We start from the raw sequence: 24,115 nt of genomic DNA on the forward strand, positions 1-24,115 counted from the left end.
GTAGCGGGATAAAGCCTGGGATCTCAAGAAAAACCTGGAGAAGAGATGGGGAGACATTATAACAGAGACAGGCCAAGGGGAATGGCTTTAACCTGCCCGAGGGGAGACTGATCTGAGCTCTTAGGCAGAAGCTCTTCCCTGTGAGGGTGCTGAGGCGCTGGCACAGGGTGCCCAGAGAAGCTGTGGCTGCCCCATCCCTGGCAGTGTTCAAGGCCAGGTTGGACACAGGGGCTTGGAGCAAGCTGCTGCAGTGGAAGGGGCTCCTGCCCGTGGCAGGGGTTGGAGCTGGAGGAGCTCTAAGGTCCCTTCAACCCAAACCAGTTTGGGATTCTATGATTTGAAAATGGCTGGGAAAGCTGAATCTTAAATAAGCTGAGAATGGGATAGTGGGAAGGCAGGGAAATGGCCGTCCCTTTTGCCATGATGTGCCATGGTGGTCGATGTGGGACATGATAATTGGCAGTGTTCTTTCTCCTCCTGTCTGCTGTTCCTATATGCTTAGCATGGGTTTTCTTGCTGTGCTCCAAGCCCCTGTCCCATCCCATCAAATCCCATCCTGTCTCATCGCACCCCATCCTGCATTTTGCTGTCCAGGTGTCCGACACACAGGAGCATCCTAACAGTACAGTCACCATGCAGGAGAGGCAACCTGCTAAATTTGGGATTCATTATAAGCCCCAGTAAAGCAGGTGCTGGCACATGTGATTCCCAGCACAGCTACTGACCATGCTTCATCATCCCTACTAAGACTCATGCCCCTTTTCTTACACCTCCTTATGCTGAGGTTGCCTGGGAGACTGAGCCAGCACTGCCTGCATTTGCCTTTGGCTCATGCAGGGCTGAAGCCATAACCATGATGCTTCCCTGAAACAGAGGGAAAAATGGGTTAAAACTATCTTATTTAGAATTAAATTAAACTTATTTGATTTATAATTGAAACTATATATTCAGGTTGGATATAAGGAAGAAGTTCTTTGCTGTAAGGGTGGTGAGGCACTGGCACAGGGTGCCCAAAGAAGTGGAAAATGCCTCATCCCTGGCAGTGTTCAATGACAGGTTGGACAAAGCCTTGGATGCCATGGTTCAGTGTGAGGTGTCCCTGCCCGTGGCAGGGGGTTGGAACTGGATGATCTTAAGGTCCTTTCCAACCCAAACCATTTTATGATTCTATGATTCTATTTCATCCATGACATCCTGGTCCTTCACATGACAGATTTGCTGCCTCCAAGGGGGATGCAATGAAGTGGAGAGCCCCGGCATCCCCTGGGATGTTTGCTGCGTGCCACGGGCTTTCCAAGCTCGCCTTTATTCTGATGGGCTTGGTTTTGCTTTGGTTTTGCTTTAATTTCCTTTCTAGTTGCTGAGGTGAGCTTCAGAACACTCTGGTGAAGCAGTAGTGGTGGGTTTATTGATTCTCCAGCAAGTTATTGATGCTTGGTGGGGAATTTTCCACACTTGGAACCCCAAGGGTTTTGGGAGAGCATCTTTGCAAGTGTTTCGTACAGTACCACCACAAGCAGTGAGATTACCCAGAAAATTCATAGTAAGCAGCTCATCAGCTGTGGTACATCAGTGTAGCTCCATTGAAATGGTTCCTCCAATGTTATTTAAGCAAGGATTTCTCCTTGTTTAGGACCCCATGGTGGCTTTTCCTCAAGCCTCCCAGCACTATTAGTATGGCTGAAAAGAGTCTGTGGATGTGCTGGGCAGAAACTGGGTGTTTCTGCATAGAGTAATGAATCTGGTCCATGCAAACACATCTTCATGTGCTGCGCTAAGAAACCTGGTTGAGGATGTGAACTTAAATGTGCCAAAGTTCCAGACTGACTTAGGAGCTGTCACATCCTCATTGGGTCCTCCAGTTGTGGGGCTGGAGATGAACTTTTGCAGGGCATCCCAGCTTGGTCAGTGCACGGATAGGTTTGCTCAGGACGTGGCTCATGGTTTGGCACCATAGGAGATGGTTGTTGCATCTACTACAGGCATGGTAAAAGGCCTAGTGGGTGCAGGAAAGAGCTATAAAGAGAATGGTCTTTTGCTGCAGGCAGAATGAAAAAGGAAAAGGCTGAAATCCTGGGAAAAAAAAAAAAAAACATATTCTGTTGCTTTTAAGTTGGAGACCACTTTTCTCAGGTGACGTTTTATTGCACATTCATCGTAATTGGGGTGTTTTGCTGCATGGTGCTCCATACAGAGCAGCGGAGCCTGTGGCACAGTCAGACCTGGTTGGAATTGTACTGTGAGCATTGGAAGTGCTGAAAGTCCTATAAATAACTTTGAGAGCGTCTCCAGTTGGACGTTCAACAGTGGTGAGCACTTTTAACCCTCCTCTCTTGTTGCCCTGGTTCTCCATCTTTAGTGTGAAGAGCATACTACCCCGTGTACAGCCACTGTGAGTCTAAACTAACGTTTGTGAGACACTGGGGGGTGGGTGGACACAGGCATGGTGGGTCCTGGGTCAAATCCCAGCATTTCAGCCCTGAGTGCTGACCTTCACAGATGCTATTTGGGTTTTTTTCAGCAGTTCTGTGTAATGTTCCTATACAAAATGTGGTGATGAATCTTGCAGTGCATCCCGGGCTGGGATACGTGTGTTGGATCCTTTGTGCCCATTGCTGTGATGAATTTTGCCAGGCATTGTTTGAACACACTGAGCTCTTCCCAGCCTTAACAAGCCCAAGTGCTGCAGGGCACAAAGCCCAGGACAAAGGGCTTGGGTTAAGTTTCCTTCTGCTCTGATCTACAATGTCCCCTCCAATTTGCTATTTGAAGCTTGCAGCTGAGAGCACCTTCCCTCCCCAGCTCACTGGTTTCCACCCAGTTATTTGCAATTCGTGGCTGGGAAAGAAGTTCCAGAGGCAGAACCATTTACACAGCAAAAAGGCTGGGCCAGGTCCCACTTCCACTGATGGCATTAATATCTTTGAGCAGTTTACTCTGAAACTTGAGGAAGAGTTTGGCAGCTTCACTAATGATTGCAGTGCTGGCTGGAGCAGCAGGGGAAGGTGGGGGTTTAGTGGAGGAAAAGAGATGTGAGGGAGAAGAGAAAAGGAGCAGAGGAAGACAGGAGAGGAAGAAATAAGTGAGAATACAGATGATGCTCAGAGAGAGTTTGTTAGGGACGAAATAACCTACCTGCCACATGGACATGTATTTGAGCTGTTGCAGGTCTAGGGCTGTGTTTGCCTTGGAGGCATTTTTCCCTAAGGAAAAATACAGCTTTCCCTGGAAGCTGTCCCACAGAGATGGGTGCTAAACTTCAGCTTTCAGGGCTGGATGGGCCATCATGGGGGCTAGAAGGGGAAAGCAGCCACTGCTTCCATGTGAGCATCCACAGGGCAAAGGGGAAGGTCCCTAAGGGTAAAGCCAGATCAGAGATGATCTGATGGGGCAGGGGAGAAGGATGAAGGCAGAGGACATCCAGCTTTAACCACTAGCTGGACACAACAGGGTCTCTGAGCAGGGAGACACCTCTCCAGTGGACTTTGTGCAGTGAATAGAATAACCCTTTCTCAAGCCTCGCAGCACAGCAGTTGTTCTGTGGCCAAAACCAGTCAGAATTGTTCAGTCAAGCTGAAAAATGCAGAATCTGGGTGTAAATTGCTCTGTGCTGGTTTACAAAAGCATGAGCTCTGAAGCTGCTGATAAGAGGGGTCTTGCCAATGGAAGCAGGAAGCAATATGAACTGCTGGACACGAGGTGTCCTGCCTGGGGTGCGCTGGATGGGTTTGGGTCCCTGTTCTGCACTGGTCCCTCCTTTGGGGTGAAGCAGGTGGCACAGCCTCACACCTTTTGCTGCTATTGAGCCCCATCACTAGCAACTCAGGACCCCCAAATCTCCTCTTGATCCCTTTCCAAACACAGCTCAGGGGAGCAGATGGTTGGAGCAGCACTGGCTTAGTCCCCAGCTCACATCGGATTCTTTGTTTTTCTCAGTGCTGGTTAACTTTGTAAGGCACCGAAGTCTTTAACCATTAGGAGGCAATAAAAAGGGGCAGCTGAATGGATAACACCCACTAATCCCCTTCCAGGATGAGCTGGAGAGAACAGGCACGGCGATGCGCTGAGCTCATTGAGATGAGTGCTTTGGAGGCTTTGAGAATTGCACGGTGTTGGTATTTCATGAATAAATAACCCCCAGTGATATCTGTCACTGAATCTGCTTCATTAATGAGGGTTTGCAACAAGGGGAGAGGGTGGGGAAAAGGATTTTCAAGGGAATGGAGATGAGGTTGGTGATGGGAGGTGGCACAGGGCTGGCTGAGGATGGGTGCTGTGGTCTGCGCTATGGGAGCTGCACAAAGGTCAGGCAGAGCCCTGCTGTTGTGCACTGACCATTGGTGGCAATAGAGGTGGTTAGAAAAGATGGTTTTACTGCTGCTGGGGATGTAATCAGTGGGTGCTGGTAGGGAAGGGAGTGCATTTCATTTGCGAGTGTATCATTTGGGTGTCTGCGTGTGTCTTTGAGAGGGCTGGAGAGTTAAAAGAAATAGCATGTGCATGTGCTTGCATATTAGTTGTCTATTTCTGGAGAGAATCTGGCACCAGAAATTACATTGCTCACTCCAAAATGCCCTTTTTTAACAGGACCTGGCATCTGCTTCAGGGTGGTGGGGAACTGCCCCATCACACCAGTACTGAGCCCTACCTGGTCCCTGTGGTTTCAGTGCCTGTGTCCACCGAGGGACACCGGCAGCTTCCCCTGGCTCTCCAGTGTGCTCCAAGCATGGCACGAACTACGGAGCTCGACTTCTCCATCCTGCCGTGTCAGATGGGATCTGGGGTTTACTCAGTGAAATTCAATACGGATAGATGGAGAACAAGAGAAAAGAGCTGTTCTTTTGCAGGCAGCTTGTTACTGCAGGGAAAGTGATTCATCTATCAGTGCTGGCCTAATGTGGCGTGCCCGGGCAGTGGTGGTCGGATGCTGCTGTTGCTCCTGCCTTGTCTGCACAGTCTTCTCTCCAGCTCTAAGATCTGGGGATGAGAGCTATGGTCCTGTACAGCAGCAGAAAAGGATGGGCAGGGGTAGGAAGTCATCTGCTCTGTGATGGTTATCCCAGTCTCACTGTGGGAAGTGGATAGTTAATTATTGCTCTTCATCCCCCCTAATTAAAAGGAGCCTCTGAGGCTAGCAGTGCCTCCATCTAAGCCCCTCTGGGTTAGGCACGTTAGACATAAGGAAGATGCTCTTCCCTGTGAGGGTGCTGAGGGGCTGGCACAGGGTGCCCAGAGAAGTGGTAAATGCTCCATCCCTGGCAGTGTTCAAGGCCAGGTTAGACAGAGCCTTGGATGCCATGGTCTAGTGTGTGGCATCCCTGCCAGTTGCAGGGGGCTGGAGCTGGATGATCTTAAGGCCCTTTCCAACCCAAACCATTCTATGATTCTGTGAAAGCAAAGCTTGCTCCCAGCTCACTCCGAGCATCGCAGCAGCCCTCTCATCTGCTGCCATCCCCCTTGTCAGTGCGCTGTTTCAAAGTGATGCTCCTCTGACTTAACAACAGATGACACCGAAGTGATCCGGCCAAACAGCCTCTCTCCATCCGCAGGCAGTAGCATCACCCCTCTCCTCTTGCAGGTGACACTTGAACGCTTCCCTCTGGCTCCACTGACCCACCTTCCAGGGAGGTTAATACTTTAATACACTTAATGGCTCGTCCCAGCTCGGCAGCCCCTGCTCTGTGCTTTGTCAGAGGTCACCATTATGCCAGGCGTGATTTTGAAGAGCAAGATTTCTCTTCTCATCCTCTGCCCTCCCAAAGCCATCCTTATCCAGCTCCAGAGTCTCCTTTCCGCCACCTAAGGCGGCTGTAGCTTCTCATCTTCTTTCAGGGATGCGGGAGCTGCAGGAGGGTCTGGTTGTTTGGTACCCAAAAGGAAAAGCTGGGATGGAGGACGGGGGCACAGTTCTTTCAGTCCACCTACGATGAGAAACCCCTTGAGAGGACCAGATGGGGCTGAGCTTTCTGGGTGGGCGGTGGAGGAGTTGTCATGTGTTTTAAATAATTCTCCCTACATTAATAAACAGTGTTTTTTGGTTAGTAAATACTCTGGGTAGTAACTAATATGCCCTTTCTCTCCCCATCATCTCTCCAGCAGAAATGCATGCCCTGATCTAATGTATTCTCGCTGTTCTCACTCCCTCACTTCAGAGGAGCTGCAGATTCTGGTGGGAACAGAGTGCTAATAGAAAAGGGCCTCTAAAGATATTTGAAACATCACCAAGAAAGGACAAGAGGGAGATTGAGCTCCAAATATGCTGGAAAATCTAGGAGCTGGGCCAAGAAAAGGGGGAATATCAGAAGCTTGATCACCAAGAGGGAAATTGGGAAGCATTAATTGGGGTGGAAGCAGACAGTGCAGACATTAGTTTGCTATGTGGGGTAATGATGCAGCCAGAGACATCATGAAGGGCATGGAGCTACCGCTGTGCTGGGGCACCTCATCCACCTTGACCCATGGTAGCAGAGAAGCTGCCCTCCATCCACTTCCCTAGAGCAGGGATGTGCCAGTTCTCCTTGGTTTTATGTTTTTTTCCCTGTTGAAAGTCCCAGCTTCTGGAATGCTGTGATTGCCTGGAAATCTGGACGCTGCCAAGTCATGACTTCCATACTGCACAAGGGTTTACATCTTTGGGTTTGGTGCCTGGGTAGTTTGTAGCCCTTTAGTTTGCAGGGAAAAAAACTTGATTATACCCTAAAGGCTCAGAAAGCAGAAGGCAAATGTAGGGAATGAAAAAACCCAACCCACCCAGTGCTTGATTTACTTTAAAATCTCATCGTTTTTATGCTAATCTCATTATCTATATAATTTTTAATGCCTGACTCATGATTTTTTAGGAGCATTTGGTGTTGGCAAGGCTGCGTGTGAGTGCAGGGTCCCTCTGTTGATGGAGAATGCAGTGCTAGCACCACACAGCAGTGCTGTGGTCCTCAGGGGCTGCTGAATATTCCTCCATCACCGTTTCATTGCCAAGCATGGGGTTATCAAATGAAAACCATCCCAAAACAGGGAGACCTGCATTGGGTATTGAGTCACTGTGTGGCTGCTTCAGTGCTGATGGGAGAGCAGGGGAAACCTGTGACTCCTGGCATTGCTTCAGGGCTTATTTTAAGGTCAGAAGGGGTCAGTGTTTGTTTGCAGTCCTGTGTGAATAAGGATCTAATAAGTAGCTTGTGGAGGTCAAGTCCTTTGCCATCAGTGACTTGTTCTGTGACCTTGGCTTAATCTCTTTGTCCTGTTGGTGAGACGATGATGGGATCTATTGGCCAAGATGGATTGCAAGTAGAGGCTAATATAGAAAATGTGCTTTGAAGATGACAAATACCTTGGAGATGCTTAAAGCTCTTGACAAGCATCTGTGTTCCCTTTGCAGGAATCCAGCAGAAAGCAAAGTGCCTGGATGCTTTGTCACAGAGAGAATCTGCTGTGTGCAGAACTCTCTTGTTCTTATGCTTCCCCCCTGTTTAAGAGGGCTGTCAAAGCATGGCTGTCCCCATCCCTGCATTCCCTGCTCCAGGTCACCCAGAACCAGGCATGGGAATGAGCCACCACATCCACATCTTGGTGCAAAGCCAGGTTTCATGTGGATTTCCAGCTCTGGCAGTGTCCCCAGGTGATGGATGAGGAATGGGTGCTCAGGGAGGCTTGTCCCAGCTGTGGAATGTCTAGGGGGAGTTTCACTGTTGTAGATTCACTGTTGTCTAGTATGGGGTTGGAATCACATACACAACTCCAGGCTACTAAAAAAGTATCCCTTCTTTGCTAGTTTGCATGGAAATGGTAGATAGTGTCATTGAATCCCCATAACTGGTTGATTTTCATCAAGAATGTCACTTATGCAGCAAACTGATTCCATATAGTATAATCACAAAGCCTTAATCCTCTTGGGAAGCTTCCTTTGACTTGGTTTTGCTAATTGGGATGCCACGATTTTACCCGAGCAGCTGTCTTTATGGCTTCCCCTACCAATGCCATGTGTTCCCAGCTCCCTGCCGGCCCTAACGGTGCCTTTTCTCTCCAAGGGAAGAAGCGATGCTGTCCACCTACTTTGAAACCATCAATGACTTACTCTCCTCCTTCGGGCCGGTCCGGGACTGCTCCCGCAACAACGGTGGCTGCACCCGCAACTTCAAGTGCGTTTCGGATCGCAAGGTGGACTCCACGGGCTGTGTGGTAGGTATATGGGTGCTCATCCCAATTCTGGTGTCTGTTTGGGGGGCAAAGCAGACGGGGACATTGCCCGTCCCTCCCCAGGGATGCGGCCAAGGGGATGTATGTGTTGGTGGTGGGCTCTCCCTCTCCCTGGGGCCTTCAGAGCAGAACATGTATGTCTGAAGGACCTCAGGGAAGCAGCCCAGGGGCTCAGATGAGCAAAAGAGAAAAGCTTGAGGCTGATGGGTGTTTTCCTGCTTGTCAAGAGAGCACAGGCCAGAAGCAGCCTTGCTTTTAATCCTGCCGTGTGCTTCCCAGTGTGGGAGGAAGATGAAGGCATCTCCCCATCCTCTCCTGCTCTGGGCTCCTCTGACACCCTCAGAGCTTTGATTTGTTTCTGAACATGCTCATGTCTTGCCAGACAATCTACTGAGGCCCCTCTGAAAGACCCATTAGACCTTAGGCCATTAGTTTTGGGCAAAGGCTCTGAAATGCTCCAAGCTATTGATGTATGGAGGGGTTTCACCATGCTTCCAGGTGGGAGCAGCAGAGCTCTACCCCATCTCACCTTGACAGCAAAATCACCACTTCCTGGGGTAGAGTTTGAACTTGATCTTAAAGGTCTTTTCCAACCTGGTTGATTCTATGATTCCCTGTGTGTGGAGGTGGTGTGGGTCTGCTGTGACACTGACCCTTGGGGAGTCGAGCCCTGGGAAGATGCGGGAAACCCGGAGCATCCCTTGTTGTCTGCCCAGCAGCGGGTGATGACCCCAGCGAGGGGTCCAGAGCTTGCTCCTTGCTCCACTGCCCTCCAAACCCATCCCTGTTGCTCCAAAGCCCCCCAGACCTCTGCCCCTTCTCTCTGCAGGCTGAGCCCCTGCTGCCCCATCCCTCCCATGTGAGCAGAGGCAGGAGTTCAGTGGCTCTTTATTTATTGAAGATGTTTACATGTGGCACAGGGAAAGGTCAGGCTGAAGCGGTGCTGTCCCGGGGGTGGCGTTTTCATTATCCCCTTCTCTGGTTGCTTGTTAAGGCCATTTAGTGCGACAGCCTCATGTGTCACCAGCAGCACCTGGTGCCATCTCCCTCTTGTGCTCCTCTCCTTTCCTGTTGTCTTTTATTCCCTTTTCCAGCCTCCCTTTTACTCTATCTGGGGGTGGGGGTGGGGGGGTTCCCCCCTATTTTGGGGTGTTATTTTGCTCTCGATGTCAACGTGCCTCCCAGACACTGTCAGAAGCAATCAGGACTCAATCTCCCTGTGTCGCTGGGGGACGAGATGCCTCTTTTTAGAAGTCAGGGTATATTAAGATTGAAATTGTCAATAAATTACAGGCCTAGAGCTCCATGTGGCGCATGGAGAGGTGGAAATTGACAACTGAGTCACTCAGAGAGAATAACCCCTTGTTCTGTAATGCCTAAGAGAGGCTTTACGCAGAGGATAAACTGTACGCAGTGGGCAGCAGGGGAGGATGGAGATGCAGCAGGAGCCATTCTCCTGAGTACATCCCCTCCCTGGGAGGCATGAGTAAGAGGGGACACATGGGGACCAGGGGATCCCCTGTCCCCCTGCTCCCAGGGCGATGCGTCCAATGGGAACAGGAGATAACTGCAGAGATGCTTCTCTCTCCTCCCTCAGTTTTTCACCCCCTTTTCTCCCCACTGCGGGAGCATGAGGCTGCTCTGCCCCTCTCCACAACCCTTCAGTCATGGGGTGAACCCCCCAGCTCCTCAGTCTCAGCTGCAGGCTGAGGACAGCAGAGCTGAGCTCCCTGGGGGGAGTTTGGAGATGCTGCTGCATCCCACCACCAGTCCACATCTCTCCCTGCTTCCCATGGTGCTGACATCAAATGCACTGTGCTTCATCTCTCCCAGCATTCCCAACCCTGTTTTACACCCACAGCCTGCTTGTAGGGCCCAAGCAACAGGGAACAGAGGTCTGGAGGATGCTGTCCCATGTTTCTGATCATGGTCCGTGGCCATTGTCTGGGGAAAAAGCCTAATGGGTGGCCAGGCAGTGCTGCCCCCAGCCCTGGTGTTAAGTCATAGGTGACGGGAACTGACTTTTGGAGCTTGCTGCATCCCCAATGTGTGAACATTTGGTACCTTCTGAACTGTGTAATGCATCCCTTCCTCATCCCAGCCCGGCTCCTGGAGCCTTCTGGGTGCGAGCTGCGCTTCTGGTGTGAGCCGCGCTTCCAGTGCGAGCAGGGATGGGGTTGTTGTGGGGTTGTCAGTTAGTTTTAGAGCTGAACTGCTGCAAACTCCGTTTGCCAATTTGGTAAGTGCTGTGGGCAATATCGGGATGTAATTTAATTAAGCTCTCCCCTTTTTATGGAGTTCAGGGAGCATTTGCCTACTAATTTTAGCTCTAGGTTTGCTCCAGCTTTACTCTGGACACTGTTTTGCAAATCAGGACATGTTGTTAATCTTTAGCAGTCACCAGTGTATTAATTTGCTGAGGACCACAGAAGTACATAATCAGTGGTTCATCAATCAAGGCTAAATCCAACAAATGTTCCAGACAGGTACTGAGCATAAAATATAGAGGCAGCCTTGTAAGCAATTAATACACAGCAGAGCTGGAGCCCAGCAGCTCAACCAGGGAGCAGCACAAATCTCAAAGATTTCTTATTCCTTTTATATATAATCATCATCTGTTACCAGCTTCTCTGGGCCTTTAATACGGCTTCCAGTAATTCTGCGAGGACTTGGGGATGCATTTATCTCTGGGCTCTTTAGCAGCATGGGCTCTGCCATTACTTGATTGTTTGGCTTAAAAAAGACTCGGTTAAAAGGTGGAGGGTGGTTTGATGCAGCTCGTGGTGGAGCATCTCTGAGGACACTCTTGTTGCGCTTAGGAAGGGGAAAAGAGGATGCTGCTTTGCATAGTTACGTGCAAAGTATCACCTACAGGACCCAAAAGGCTCCTCAGTGTGGTCCCCAACTTCCATCCCATACTTCCCATGGGGATGGGGCCTTTTCCCCCCTTAATCTCATGGCTTTTGTGTTGTTTTGATGTGTACCCAGTAGATGGCATTAGTGCCTAAAGGCTTCCTGCAGTTCTTTTCTTATCGGAGGCCTTTTTCATTTGGGTAACTTTAAGGATGAGCTGCAACCTTGCAAAGACCTTGGCATTACTCACTGGAGCCTTATCTTTAAGCCCCACCTGAAACATAACAACGCAATCCCCAAGCTCTAGAAAACCTGATTCTGTGCTGCTTTTCCTAGAATTCCTGTTGGGTCTGCAGAATATCCCAAGAAAACAAAATCCCAGTGAGCTTCTCTAAACCTCTGTGTGCATTGAGTCCAATGTGTTTCATACCACTTTGCAGGGATCACAGTAAACCAGGATTAAGTCTGCCAAAGGAATAAGTCTGATTATTGCTAGTAAAGGAGAATATATATATACACATATATATATATTTGCTGCTCCCTTCTACTGGCATCGCAGTAGCTGCTCAGCCTGGAGGAAGGATGCTGAAGGAGAGGAAGTGCTTAACCCTCATGTGCTGGTGATTTATAATTTGAGATGAAAACCTGTGAATTGGCCCTGAGGGACTGAAGGGAACACCTGTAAAATGGCTTTAATTCAGGTTTCCCCACCTGTCTCTCAGCATGTTTTCACTCACTGATGCAAATCCTCTCATCCGCCCGGGGAGAAGAAGGTTGCTTGCATCTGCCACCCCATGGCCTTGCCTGTTAGAGAGCCCCCACAAGGCAGGATTGCAGCCTCAAGGGAATAAGAGGGGTGATGCCTGCAGATGTTGGTGACTTAATCTTTTAGGCTGGAAGAGAATGATGTGTGCTGTAGAAGCTCAAAGATGTTGGCTCCATCCCACCAGAAGTGTCAGGAAGAGGTAGGAGAGCCCAAGCTGGGTGCTGCTGTTCTGCACAGACATGAAATCCTGCTGCTGATCATCCTGCTCTCAGGCTGGGCCTCCTCTAGCACAGCTTTGTTTCTAAGTTGGCTGAGAAAAAGGTCTGTTTTGTCTACAAGGACCATGTGAACTGTTCTTTCCCATGGTCCCAGGGTCAGCCCATTAGGCAGGAGGGTTTCATGGGCTCAGCAGTGTGCAGAAGGGAGAGCATCTACTACCAGTGTCTCTTAATGAAGTTGTGGCTCAGTGACACTGGTGTGGAGCTGGTCCCAGCCTTTATAGATACAGAAGGAGAAGCTTGGTATGGTCCACACAGGCACCTAACCTTAACACAGCCTGTCTGGAGCTAATCCTTTTCTTTTGCCTTTTTCCACATCAGAATGATGGGCTGTTCCTTGGCTGCTGCTGAGCAGGGCAGGGAAATGGCTTCATTTAAGAGAGTAACCGTTCAAGGAGAAATGGGATTAGAAGGACAGTTGCTCCCATCTCCTTCTTCCAGCACAAGTCACCCAGAGGTGGCTTAGGGACCATGGGGGGGGGGATTGTACCTCAAAATGAAGTGGATGATGCTGACAACTGATATTCCTGGGGGGGGGGAAACTGGGTGAAACCTCCAAAATCTTTTGGTTCAAAGCATCTCCTTTCTCTGAAGGAGGGAGAAATGTTCAATTCCAGCATTATCATCTGGGACTTTACATCACACATTGCGTTATCCCAGTGTAGAGCTTGAAAAGAAAACAAAATTAGGCAGTGGAAAGCAAACCATTTTAACCTCATCAAAATGAAACGCTCTCCTAATTTCCCAATGAATTTGGAGCTGTAATTGATGGCCTCCCACAAAACACTGAAGCTTCATCAAATCTGCATTTTTCTGACAGACAATTGTTCATTGAAAACTAAAAACCCATCCTTACGAGGCACCCAACTCGTTAAAGTCAGAGATGCTCAAGCAGGGGAGGGCGACGGGGAGGCGACAGTTCCCCTCTAATCCCTTTAAAGTTTAGCTGGCTCCCTGAAGCAGATGACTCCCTGCTCACGTTGTGGTTGGAAGCAGCAAGTCCCCTCCCCAGGAGCCTGTGGGTTTGGATTTATCTCGTTTACCTGAGATAAAAATGGGATTTGAGGATGACAGAGAAGTAAAGACCGGTAAAAGGCACTGTGGTTGATACCAGCCATGGCAGGGAGCACACGGGGAGCCCACCACCCACCTGCCTTTGCTTGCAGTGCTGCAGAAGGGGTTTGCATCATGTCAGAAAGTGATGGCCAGGTTTAAAAGCAAGTGGAATAGCTCAGGGAGCACTGAGGTGAGTTGGAGGTATCCGCTTGTGCCTGGGAGGAAGTAGCTTGGGTGATAAAAGCCCCATTTGCTCCAGTGTTGGCTTTTCTAGCAGTGTTCCTCAAAGGGCTTGGCTGGCTCCAGCCCTTTCCCCTCTGATCCCCAACAGACTGGGATGCTTCATGTGTCGTGACTGCAGTTAGGTTGGGTCTTTGGGTTTGGGTTGGGTTGTAGGATTTGGTGTGTTGTGTTTGGGCTGGGCTGTACCCTGGATGTCAGGTGGAGCAGGAGTTGAGTTTCTGATCTCCTGAAGGCTGTTGGAGGGGCCAGCCTCCTAGGAAAGGAGATGCCCTGATGGGCAGGAGATGCTGGGACAACTCTAAGTGTGCTGTTGGTGTCTTCAGGAAGGGAAGCAGCTGTGGGGTTTCCACTAGTTTGATTTCCTTGCTCCAGGAGCTCTGAACATTTGTATCTGTTTACATGTACCTGTTCAAGCATCCCATCAACTGCTTGAAACAAGTCCATCCCACTTTGAATTGAGATGCTGACATACACCTGGTGACTTGTGCAGGAGGGTCCATGTGAGAGCTGTGCAGTGGCCAGAGGTGAGGAGATGATGCCTCATTGCCCAAGCTTTGGGCTCCTCCATGGAGCCCCAATCCACGTTGGGGGGGGTGGGGGAGTGGAACCAAGCTGAGGAGCGTGAGCTATCACAGCATGTGCTCGGGAGCTTGGGAAACAGATGGGTTTGATTTTTCTGAGGCTAAAATAATGATTGATGATCTTGAAAGGGAAAAGGAAGAGTGGGAAGATAATGACTTATTTCTGAAAGCAGTTGTAATGTTTCCCTCTGGGAAGGATGCTCCCCACAGTGAAGTGTTGGGGAGAGTGGTGCTGAGGACATCGCTGCCCTCAGGGAGGGGTGGCTCTGGAGAGGGGTGGTCTGGAGCTGATGGGCACTTTAGTGACCTATTGCTAAGTCACTAACATTAGTTTTAGTGGCCTAATATTAGGCAAGGGGGGATAAATCCCACCCATAGAGATCAGGCTGTGTGCAGCCAGACTCTGGTCCTGCTGCTGCTTAAGAGCATTGGTCACTGGAACCTTCTAAGCCAGGAAAGCGAAGGCTGAAGTTGTCTGAATATATATATATATAAGTGTGTGTATATATATATATGGACATAGAAGAGTTTGCTGCATTTGTATCATTTCTGAGCTCCAACGACTGCATTTGTATCAGTTCTGAACTCCAACAAGCAAATAAATACATGTCAGTGCATAGTCTGGAGCTCATTAAACTGCTGGCACTTGCTTGTACCTCAGCAGTGCTTCAGATTCATGTTTTTGTCTTATGCTGAAGAGGTTCCTGGGTGAGGAGTGGTGATGCCTCTAGATAAAATGGGTTCATTAGGACCTTTGGACATAGCACCTGCAGCACTGTGTCCTGGGTCTCACCTCTGGATGCATCCAGACATTGGTGTGCGGTACCCGGAGTGAAGTAGGAGCGGGCTCGCCTGAGCATCACCTCTGATACCCCAGTCCAGAAGTTCCTGATAAAAAGGCAGCTAATGTTGAGAAAACAGAGCAGAATAATGACAAGGGCAGTTTAGTCTCTATAGAAACAGCTTATTAGATAGTCTTGTCTTTAAACTTAATGGAAGAGAGGAGCTGAGGTGGGAAACCCTGGCAGGCAGCTCAGATAGAGAGCTGGTGTGCTCCCATCTGGGGGATCCGTGTCAGTAAGGATACTTTATTTTCAGTGATCCCCTCACCCATCCCACTGCTAATGAGCTCTCTAAATGAGAAAGGGAGCAAATGCCCTTTCCTTTCCTAACACAAGCAGGGACTCGTTCGGATACTGCTTCAGATACTTCTTTTCCTCAGACACAATCTGGTACAGGTTTCAGTGGATTCTTCTTTTCTCCCAACTTGAGCAAACTGCTCCTGTGGAAGATGTCCCTGCCCATGGCAGGGGTTGGAACTGGATGAGCTTTAAAGTCCCTTCCAACACAAAGCAGGCTGGGGTTCAGTGATTCTTCTCCCGTTGTGTTTGCTGTGACCATGCTGAGGATGGTGGTGGTGGGCAGAGGAGCTGTGTGGTGTCCTGGTGGCAGGAGGCCACATGCTGACATGGTGCTATCCACTGTGCTGGGGTGACAGCGCTGGACACAGGCATCCCATTTGGTTCCAAACCACGGTGAAGTTCATCGGTGGTGCTAGCTATCCCAAGGATGCAGCATGTCCTGCCAGCTCTGCTGCTCTGTGTCACCTTGGAGATGTCATTTAAAGGGTGAAAAAAACCCCATTTCTCCAAAACCCAGCTAGAAACAGCACTTTGTTATTAAGCACATCCATTCCCCGTGCATACCTGGAGTCCGTTTGCTGACTGCCATCACAAACAGAAAGACTCAGGTAGTGTGGCAGGGTGAGGACCATTCTATCAGCCAAACTCCACCGAGCTGCACGCGGTTCCCCCTTCAGCAGCAGCAGGGTTTGGTTCTTGTGGCTGTGGCTCATGTTGAGCCTGCAGGATCTCTATTATCAGTGCTAATACACAAAAAGAGAAGAAATTAAGTTTTCTTTTCCAATCCCAAGAGCAATTTTCAGGGCTGGCTGTTGTCAAAGAGAAACCAATTCACTCCTGCGTAGATGGAGTGGATTTGCAAAGCTGCAGCGTTACATTTATGTGCTAACCAGCTTCTCCCTGGCTTCTCAGAGCAGAGCATGAGCTGGAGTCTCCCCTTACCTCTTTCTTCCTCTCTGTAACATGGATTAATACCAGACTCTCTTCCCAAGCTCTGAGGTAGTTTTGCTTGTCAGATCCATGGATGAAGGATGCTCCGGGAGTTTGAAGCCAGTTCCCAAGCAGTGCAGGTCTAACACGAGAAACCACAAACAGCTTTTTCTTTTGACTTGCTGTCTAATGACTCGTAGGATCCTTTTGCCTCCCTGGATACATGGATTCATCTTGTACCAGAATGAGGGAAAGGCAGAGGTTTGGGGTACCACATCTCACCAGCTTTCCACCCATCAGAGAGGGATGTGTCACCCATGATCTCCCAGATGGAGTTATTGATTGAGTTGCTTATTGATTTTCTAATCATTTTCCCTACACAGCCCCCCATCTTGTGTCACTGCCAAGGCAGATCACAAATGGAACTGCAGCTGAATTGATGGGGGATTGATTAAAGCTCACTGTAATTATTGGTTCTCTGCTGCCTGAGCCAGACAAATCAATGTCAGCAATAACAGATTGGTCCTTTATACAAGCCCGGTGAGCACTGGTTTTGTTAAGCCCACCTGGGAGCCCAGCCTGACCCTTCCACGCAGCCCAGGGAGCTGGGATTAGCACACGTTGCCTTTTTCCTGGCTCATTTCCGACTACGGTGGGCAGGAGCATAGATGTACCCAAATGGGCTTTAGTTTTCCCCCTGCTGTATGACATCCTGATGGCAAATCCTCAGCACCAGGGGCAGGGAAATCTGTAGCAGAGTTTTCTTGTGCCCAACAGTTGTTCCATCTATATTCATCCCTGCAAACCCGTTCATGCCGAGGCTGTTGCCTTTCCTGCCATCTGCCTGTTGGTTTTCCTGCCTGGCACTGATCATGGAGCTCACTGGTTCCCTTGCTTTGCCCAGCATCTTTGTCCCACACAGCCCTAGCAAGCAGGGACACCTCCTTATGTCCCTGCTTTGTGTTCCCAAAGCTTTCTGTCCCTGGAGAGCTTCTTGCTGCAACACAGCAGCTGGAGAGCCGGCTCCCTGCCAAGCTGGAGTGGACGTGTCGGGGATGCGTTCTTCTGCAAATGTTGTGTTGAGCTGTTTGCTTGCCATAATTAATGTGTATTAAGATGCATAATTACAAATAGAAAGGAAACATGTTTTATTGACGATTAAAAGCCCAAACTGGAGGAATATCCCAAGGGTGGCCTTGAGCAGAGTGGGGCTAAGGGCAGGGGGTGACCTGCTATCCCAGTCCTGGGGGAAAAGCCATCATCTTCCTCTGCCGGGTGGGGACGATGCTGAGCTCAGCACATGGATCAGTGCCAGGGCAAGAGCTCCAAATGACAGCTCAGAAGAGCAGTGCCTGATCCTGGGGCTGTGATCCTGTAGCTCGTGCTGGCTTGAGGTCCCATCCAGTTGCCTTCAATGCCCTGGAGGGTCCCACAGGAGCTCCAGAGAGGAACTTGGGCAGAACCCCAGACCTCCCCATCCCCATGGGCAATGGGGGGAGCAGCAGAGAGGCAGATGCGGTGCCGTGGAGCGGAAGATGCTGTTTGCAGTCAGCGCTCCGTGTCCCCCAGGGAGATGTGCTGCTGCCAATTTGCGCAGCCCTCGTTCTTACAGCAGGGCCAGCAGACGTGGAGGAGACCACAGGGGAGGAGTGTTGGAGCTGTGGATTCACACACACACTTATGCTGATCCTGTTTCCCAGGCAGCTCGGCGGTGAAAAGCACAGATTGTTCCAAGTGTCCTCTCCTCCTTCGTATTTATTCTGTGTGTGCAGCTCCAAAGCTTCCTGCTCCCATGTCTGCTGCTGCTTTGTGCCTAGCCAGGCTCACTGTTCCCCAAGCTGTCCCTCTGGGGTTCTGCCTGTGCCCTGCCTGCTCTGCAGACACGGGCAGCATTCTGTTCCAAGGCCCTTTGCTGCCAACATCCTTTGGCTAGAAAAGCCTCATGCCTCTCAGCCTTCCCTTGCTTCCCCTTCCCACCTTATCCAGGGAAGGTGGTGAGCTTTGCAAGGTCCGCCTGAGCTTCAGAGCAGAGGGCATGAAGCCAGCAAGGTGTTGGAGGAACATTGGGTGTGGAAATGCTTGAGACATCACAGAAGACAGGGCAGAAGCAGCGTTGATGCCGCTGCCATAGGGAAATGGCACCAGGTTTCTAGGAGGTGGAGAGAAACTTATCATTGCTTGGATGGGGTGGCCCAGGGCTCCCTAAAGCATCTTTGCTGTCCCATGCAGACAGTTTGCTCCTCGAGTAGGTAAGAGTGAGTCCCATCAGGACATTGCTGGTTTTGGAAGCAGGGTCCAGAGCATCCTGAACAGGTCCAAGGAGGTGATCCTGCCCCTCTACTCTGCTCTCATGAGACCTCACCTGGAGCATTGTGTGCAGTTCTGGTGCCCTCAACATAAAAAGGACATGGAACTGTTGGAGCAAGTCCAGAGGAGGCCACGAGGATGCTCAGGGGCTGGAGCACCTCCTGTATTGAGACAGGCTGAGAAAGTTGGGGCTGTTCAGCCTGGAGAAGAGAAGGCTGCGTGGAGACCTCATAGTAGCCTTCCAGTGTCTGAAGGGGGCTACAAGGATGCTGGTGTGGGACTATTCATTAGGGACTGTAGTGACAGGACAAGGGGTAATGGGTTAAAACTGAAACAGGAGAGGCTTAGGTTGGATCTAAGGAACAAATTCTTTCCTGTTATGGTGGTGAGGCACTGGAATGGGTTGCCCAGGGAGGTTGTGAATGCTCCATCCCTGGCAGTGTTCAAGGCCAGGTTGGATGAAGCCTTGTGTGGCATGCTTTAGTGTGAGGTGTCCCTGCCCATGGCAGGGGGTTGGAACTGGATGATCTTAAGGTCCTTTCAACCCTAACTATTCTGTGATTGTATGATCCTATATATGAATATGTACAGCATTTTGCTCACATAGAAAATTGATTTTCTTTTTTAACCACAGAGTATAGCAGCTTTACAACCTTTCCTCTGCTTGACAGAGGCCATTTATAACCTGCCTTCATCACTACCTGTACAAGCTCCAGTCTAACCCATCTTCAAGGAATTCCATAATGCATTTTTAATAGCCAGCTGCTCCTGGGCAAGATTTATGTATTTTGTCAAGGACTGGCCCTTTTGTTGGTGTTTGTGTGTGTCTGTTTGGTGAAAAGGGATAAATAGCACCAGTGCAATAATGCTCTAATCCGGGTGACAATTTATTGGTGGCATTTGCCGCCTGATGGCTTTTATCTTCTGGGACAAGGAAAACCAGCTGGGAAACAGGAATTAAAACCCAGCACCAGCTCACCAGCTTCTGTGAATCAGCATGGTTCCCTTGGCTCTGGAAAACTGATGAGCTGGGCTATAATCCTGCCTCCACCATCAGCTCTTCCCATGGGAGGCAGCAAGATGCTTGTGGCAGGGGGTTGGGACTGGGTGATCTTCAGGTCCCATCCAACCCAAACCATACTATGGCTCTATGTTAAGGAGGTTGTCACCTTCACCCCACACTGACTTGCAGCTTCATTGCTGTGTCTCTGCTGCCTTGAGGATTTGACCCTCCTCCAGAGGAAGGATGGGGAGTGAGGCTTTCACAGCAGACCTCATCTTTGCCCTGTGGTCCTTGCCTCTTCCCCAAAGCCTGTGCGAGGTGATGCACAGCCCTTGGGGTTGCCTCATTCATCATTCATAGAATCATAGAATGGTTTGGGTTGGAAAGGACCTTAAGATCATCCAGTTCCACCCCCCCTGCCATGGGCAGGGATGCCTCACACTAGACCATGTCACCCAAGGCACTGTTCAACCTGGCCTTGAACACTACCAGGAATGGAGCATTCACCACTTCTCTGGGCACCCTGTGCCAGCGTCTCAGCACCCTCACAGTAAAAAACTTCTGCCTTAGATCTAACCTGAAGTTCCCCTGTTTCAGTTTGAACCCATCACCCTTTGTCCTGTCATTCTTGGGTGAGCTCTGCCCAAGGAGAGCACCCACCAGGCTGTGGCTCCAGGCTCTGCAAAGACCTTAACACATTTCACCTCTCTCTGCAGTGCCCTGAGGACCTCCGGCCCATGAAGGATGGCACCGGTTGCTACGACTACTCCAAAGGGATTGACTGCTCGGATGGCTTCAATGGTGGCTGCGAGCAGCTCTGTCTGCAGCAGACGCTCCCTCTGCCCCACGATCCCTCATCCAGCACCATCTTCATGTTCTGCGGGTGAGTCCCTTCCAATGCTCCATCTCCCACTTGTACATAGAGAACCTGTGCCCATTTCCATCCCTACAAACCCTCCTGTGCCACTATCCCCAAACCAATGCACCCAAAGAGGGTTTTCATGTGTCCAGAGAGGGTTTTCTTGGGTGCCCAAGAAACCTTAGGCTGTTTATAGAGCTGATTTCCAGCAGGGAATAGAAACACCTGTTTTGCCTGCAGGCAAAAGCATATGGGAGTGCACAGAGCACTGTGAGCAGCTGCACCTTCCTCCTCTCCCCCTCTGTGTGACGGCACAGTCTGATCTGTGACTCACTGTGAAGGGACCCAAAAACTGTACATTGTGTGTTGGAGGGGGAAGGTGGAGGATTTGTTTAAAAAACACTACTTTACCCCCCTCCCCTGTGCCTCTCTTAAAATAGAGTTTCATCCCTGATTTTGGCCAAGATCCTATAATCCTACACAGTTTAGCATTTTCTCTCGGGAAAATCTCCCTGGCTGCAGTATGTTCTAAAAGGAGCTCAGTGATTATCTGCCTTTATGCTGCACAGCTGCAGCCATACAACCATCCATCCATTGCCTGACCCTGGGGCTCTGCACATTGCATCCCTTGCCTGGGTCATGCTCTTGGGAACACACAGGAACCTGCTTCACATCCCGGTGGGAAGGGTTAGGGTAAAGAAGGGGAAAAGGAGCCCTTTTGGAAAGGAAGTACCCACAAGGAAGCAAATTCCTACCAGTAACTCCAAGGAGCATCCATTGAATCCTGATGCTGCAGGATCAGCATCTCCTGCAGCCCTGGCTGCTGGCTGCAACTGGGGAAGAGCAGCCCATGGAGCTCTGCCCGTGTCAGCTTCTCTCTTTTCATCCCTTTTTGCTGGTTTCCCCCTCACCACCTTCTTTTCTATGCTGGTTTAGCAGCACAGAGCAGTTGAGTCACTGAGAGCGAGCACATTGCACCGTGCCTGCCAAAGGGGTTGGAAATCCATATGGGCACCAGAAACCTTTGTGGGGATGGTCTAGAAAATCATGGTCTCCATTCACACCCACACAGGGAATCTGTGTTTCAGTTTGCCATCGCCAATGGCAGAGACTTTTTCCCCGTTGGTTTTTCATAAATCCCTTTTCCAGGCAGAGCTGCCCCTCGGGAACAGGCAGGGAAAGGTGTGACTGACGGGTGGGGGTTTTGCTTGCCACATTAAAATGCAGCAGAGGAATGGGAGAGGGGAGCAAACCTGGATGGAGGTGGGACTGATGTTAGCAGAGTGCTGTGGCTATGGGGAGGAAGGGGCAGGCAGGGAACGGAGGTTTCCTTGTCATCTGGGACCCAGTAGGAGGAAAAAGGCCAGAGAAAAGAGAGGGGAGGATGAGCAAAAGATGCCCCTGATGTCTGTAGTTAAATCACATCCCTGCTGCCTGCCTCAGTTTCCCTTCCTGTCTGTCAAGTGTGTGCATCTTACCCACAATGTGCTTGAACAGGGACCAAAGGAGCTGTTTCCTTGCATGGGGGCACTCCTGAGTGGAAGAAAGCACAGGAGCTTGAATTTGCCTTGGGAATGTTTGTACACAAAACAGCACCTTCCCAGGCAGCTGCTGGAGATGTTGGTGATGCTCAGCTCAGAGACTTACACCATGGCAGGGCTCATGATGAGGCCTAGTGGAAGGTGTCCCTGTCCATGACTGAGACTCAATGAGCTTTAAGGTCCCTTCCAACCTAAACCAGGCTGTGATTCTAAGCAGCTTGTGGTGTTCCACAGGTGTGTGGAGGAGTACAAACTGGCCCCGGATGGGAAGTCCTGCCTGATGTTGTCTGACATCTGCGAGGGCCCCAAGTGCCTGAAGTCAGATGCCAAGTTCAACGACACCCTCTTTGGGGAGATGCTGCATGGTTATAACAACAAGACCCAGCACGTCAACCAAGGGCAGGTGTTCCAGATGAGTTTCAGGTATGGCCTGGTTCTGCTCCTAGCTTTGGGAACATTGGGATGGTGAGATGGGATGAAGGTCCACTGGTGCAGAGCCAGGATCTCTGATGCGTTCTCTAGGGGAAGACAGCAAGAGGACAGCAACCATCCGTGGTTTTCCTACTTGCTCATCCTTCCTGCAGGCAGCAAGACCCTCCTGGGCCAGTGTGTGTCTTGTCAAGTGTTTAATTGCATTTGATGGGCTTTTCCAGGCAGTGTTGCCTCACCTCTTTGTGAACACTGATGTCTTTCATCTCCATGACACCCTGTGACAAGGAGTTCTGCTGTTTAATCACGTTTATGAAAAGGTGTTTCTTTGGGTGTGTTTTCAACCTGTGTGAGCTGGTTTTACTCAGTCTCCAGTTATAATACTGGAGGAAGCCGTGGATATATATATATGTATATACACATATATACACATGGGTATATATATATATATATATATATATACACACACACATATATAAGAAATAACATAAATAAGCTGAAGGTAGATACCCCACCAGAGTGCAAATAGCAGACAGCAGAGATGTTTGCAAGCTGCATTCCGGGCATGTCAGGAGTGCTGAGGGTCAGATGTGCATGGCAGGGAGAGCAGGATGTGAGCTGCAGTGCTCACAGAGGGGAGCTTGCTCGTAGCTGCAGAATTCAGGCTGGAAAATGAGTTATTTATCTATCTTTCTTCACTTCTTCCAAATACAGACACATTTTGTTTGGGTAATAAACCAAGGTGGGCCTATGATCAAAGCAGCAGCAGTGACCACAGTCAGGAAGAGGGTCCAGGCCATACCCCGCACAGATGCAGTTCTTCCTTGGCCAGCATCTCCCAGTGCACTGGGGGTTTCTGTCCTGTTAAGGCACCAAGACCCCATTGCTGCCTTTGATTTTAGCTGGAGCAGCAAGCTCATCACTGCTGGCCATGGTGTTTCTCTGGGTGCTTGCATTCACGCTGAACTCTGGCCTTCTCCTGTCTCCATGGCAGATGAATTGCGAGCTCCACCAGCACAGAGGTGCTCAGAAAGGCACAGCCAGCAGAGTGCTTGGAGCCGCTGGAAGTGAGAATTGACAGCACACAGAGGCAATTTTCCCAGTGGGCTCCTCTTTGCTTTCTCTCCCTCCCACGTTACAAGCGTCAGCAGGTCCGTCAGAGCTGAGATTTGCCATGAGCTGGCAGCTCTGGGGGCTTCAAACACTCCCCAAGTGTTCTCCTTGGAATGCCAGACCCAGGCAGGTTCCCTCTGAATGAGGGCCAGCCCCAGCTTGTGCCATCAGTCCTTGTGCACCAAACCTCCTTGTGCAGCTCATCCATAGCCTCCTGCAAAGCAGGAGGGTTGAAAGCCATCCTCCTCCTGCCTCAGTCAGGGCTGGGGACTAAGGGCTGCTTTATGGCTGCCAGGAAGGAAACACGTCCTTGTCCTCAGGGCTAAATTCCAGCTGGGAAGCACGCATGGTTGTCTGTGGGTCTGGTTTATGCTGGGAGATGTGTCTTCTCCTAGGAGATGTGGTTTCTCCTGGTTGATGCAGTTTCAAGTCATGCCGTCCTGGGGATTCTGGGTTTGAGCAGTCCCAGGCTGGACCAGGAGTGGTTCCTGCTGGAGCTGCCTTTGGCCTCTTTGCTCTCAGGATAAAAGACCTATGGTGTTGGGGTTGGGTCTTCCCTGAGGCTCTGGCTGATGGGTTTTCAGGGCTGTTGGTGATCCATCCTCTCCCCATCCATGGCCAGCCAGGCTGCCTGGGTGATGGCTGTGGTGCATGCAATGGGAGGAAGCATTTCCCAGTGGGGCTCTGCACAGCGGGAGCCAGGTGTTCTGCACAACCTCAACATCACAGACAGGATTTTCAGTGCCCAGCATCAGTTGGGGGATCCCAACAGGTCCAACAGCCGGTAGAGGCACGAGAAAGCAGGTCTAAAGCAAGAGCAA

General features: G+C 50.3%; 1 protein-coding gene across 2 annotated transcripts in view; it reads left to right on the plus strand.

The window, feature by feature from the left end:
- Positions 1 to 24,115, plus strand: part of ASTN2 (astrotactin 2) — a 328,524-nt gene that overhangs the window by 170,012 nt on the left and 134,397 nt on the right. For both annotated transcript variants that reach the window (XM_034067350.1, XM_034067351.1), the window contains 3 exons: positions 8,025 to 8,175; positions 20,069 to 20,235; positions 21,987 to 22,175. In XM_034067350.1, coding sequence (XP_033923241.1) covers positions 8,025 to 8,175; positions 20,069 to 20,235; positions 21,987 to 22,175 — 507 coding nt within the window. The remainder of the gene's footprint in view (positions 1 to 8,024; positions 8,176 to 20,068; positions 20,236 to 21,986; positions 22,176 to 24,115) is intronic.

Source organism: Melopsittacus undulatus, chromosome 11 (assembly GCF_012275295.1).
Source record: "Melopsittacus undulatus isolate bMelUnd1 chromosome 11, bMelUnd1.mat.Z, whole genome shotgun sequence".
In the NCBI taxonomy this organism is placed as follows: Eukaryota; Metazoa; Chordata; class Aves; order Psittaciformes; family Psittaculidae; genus Melopsittacus; species Melopsittacus undulatus.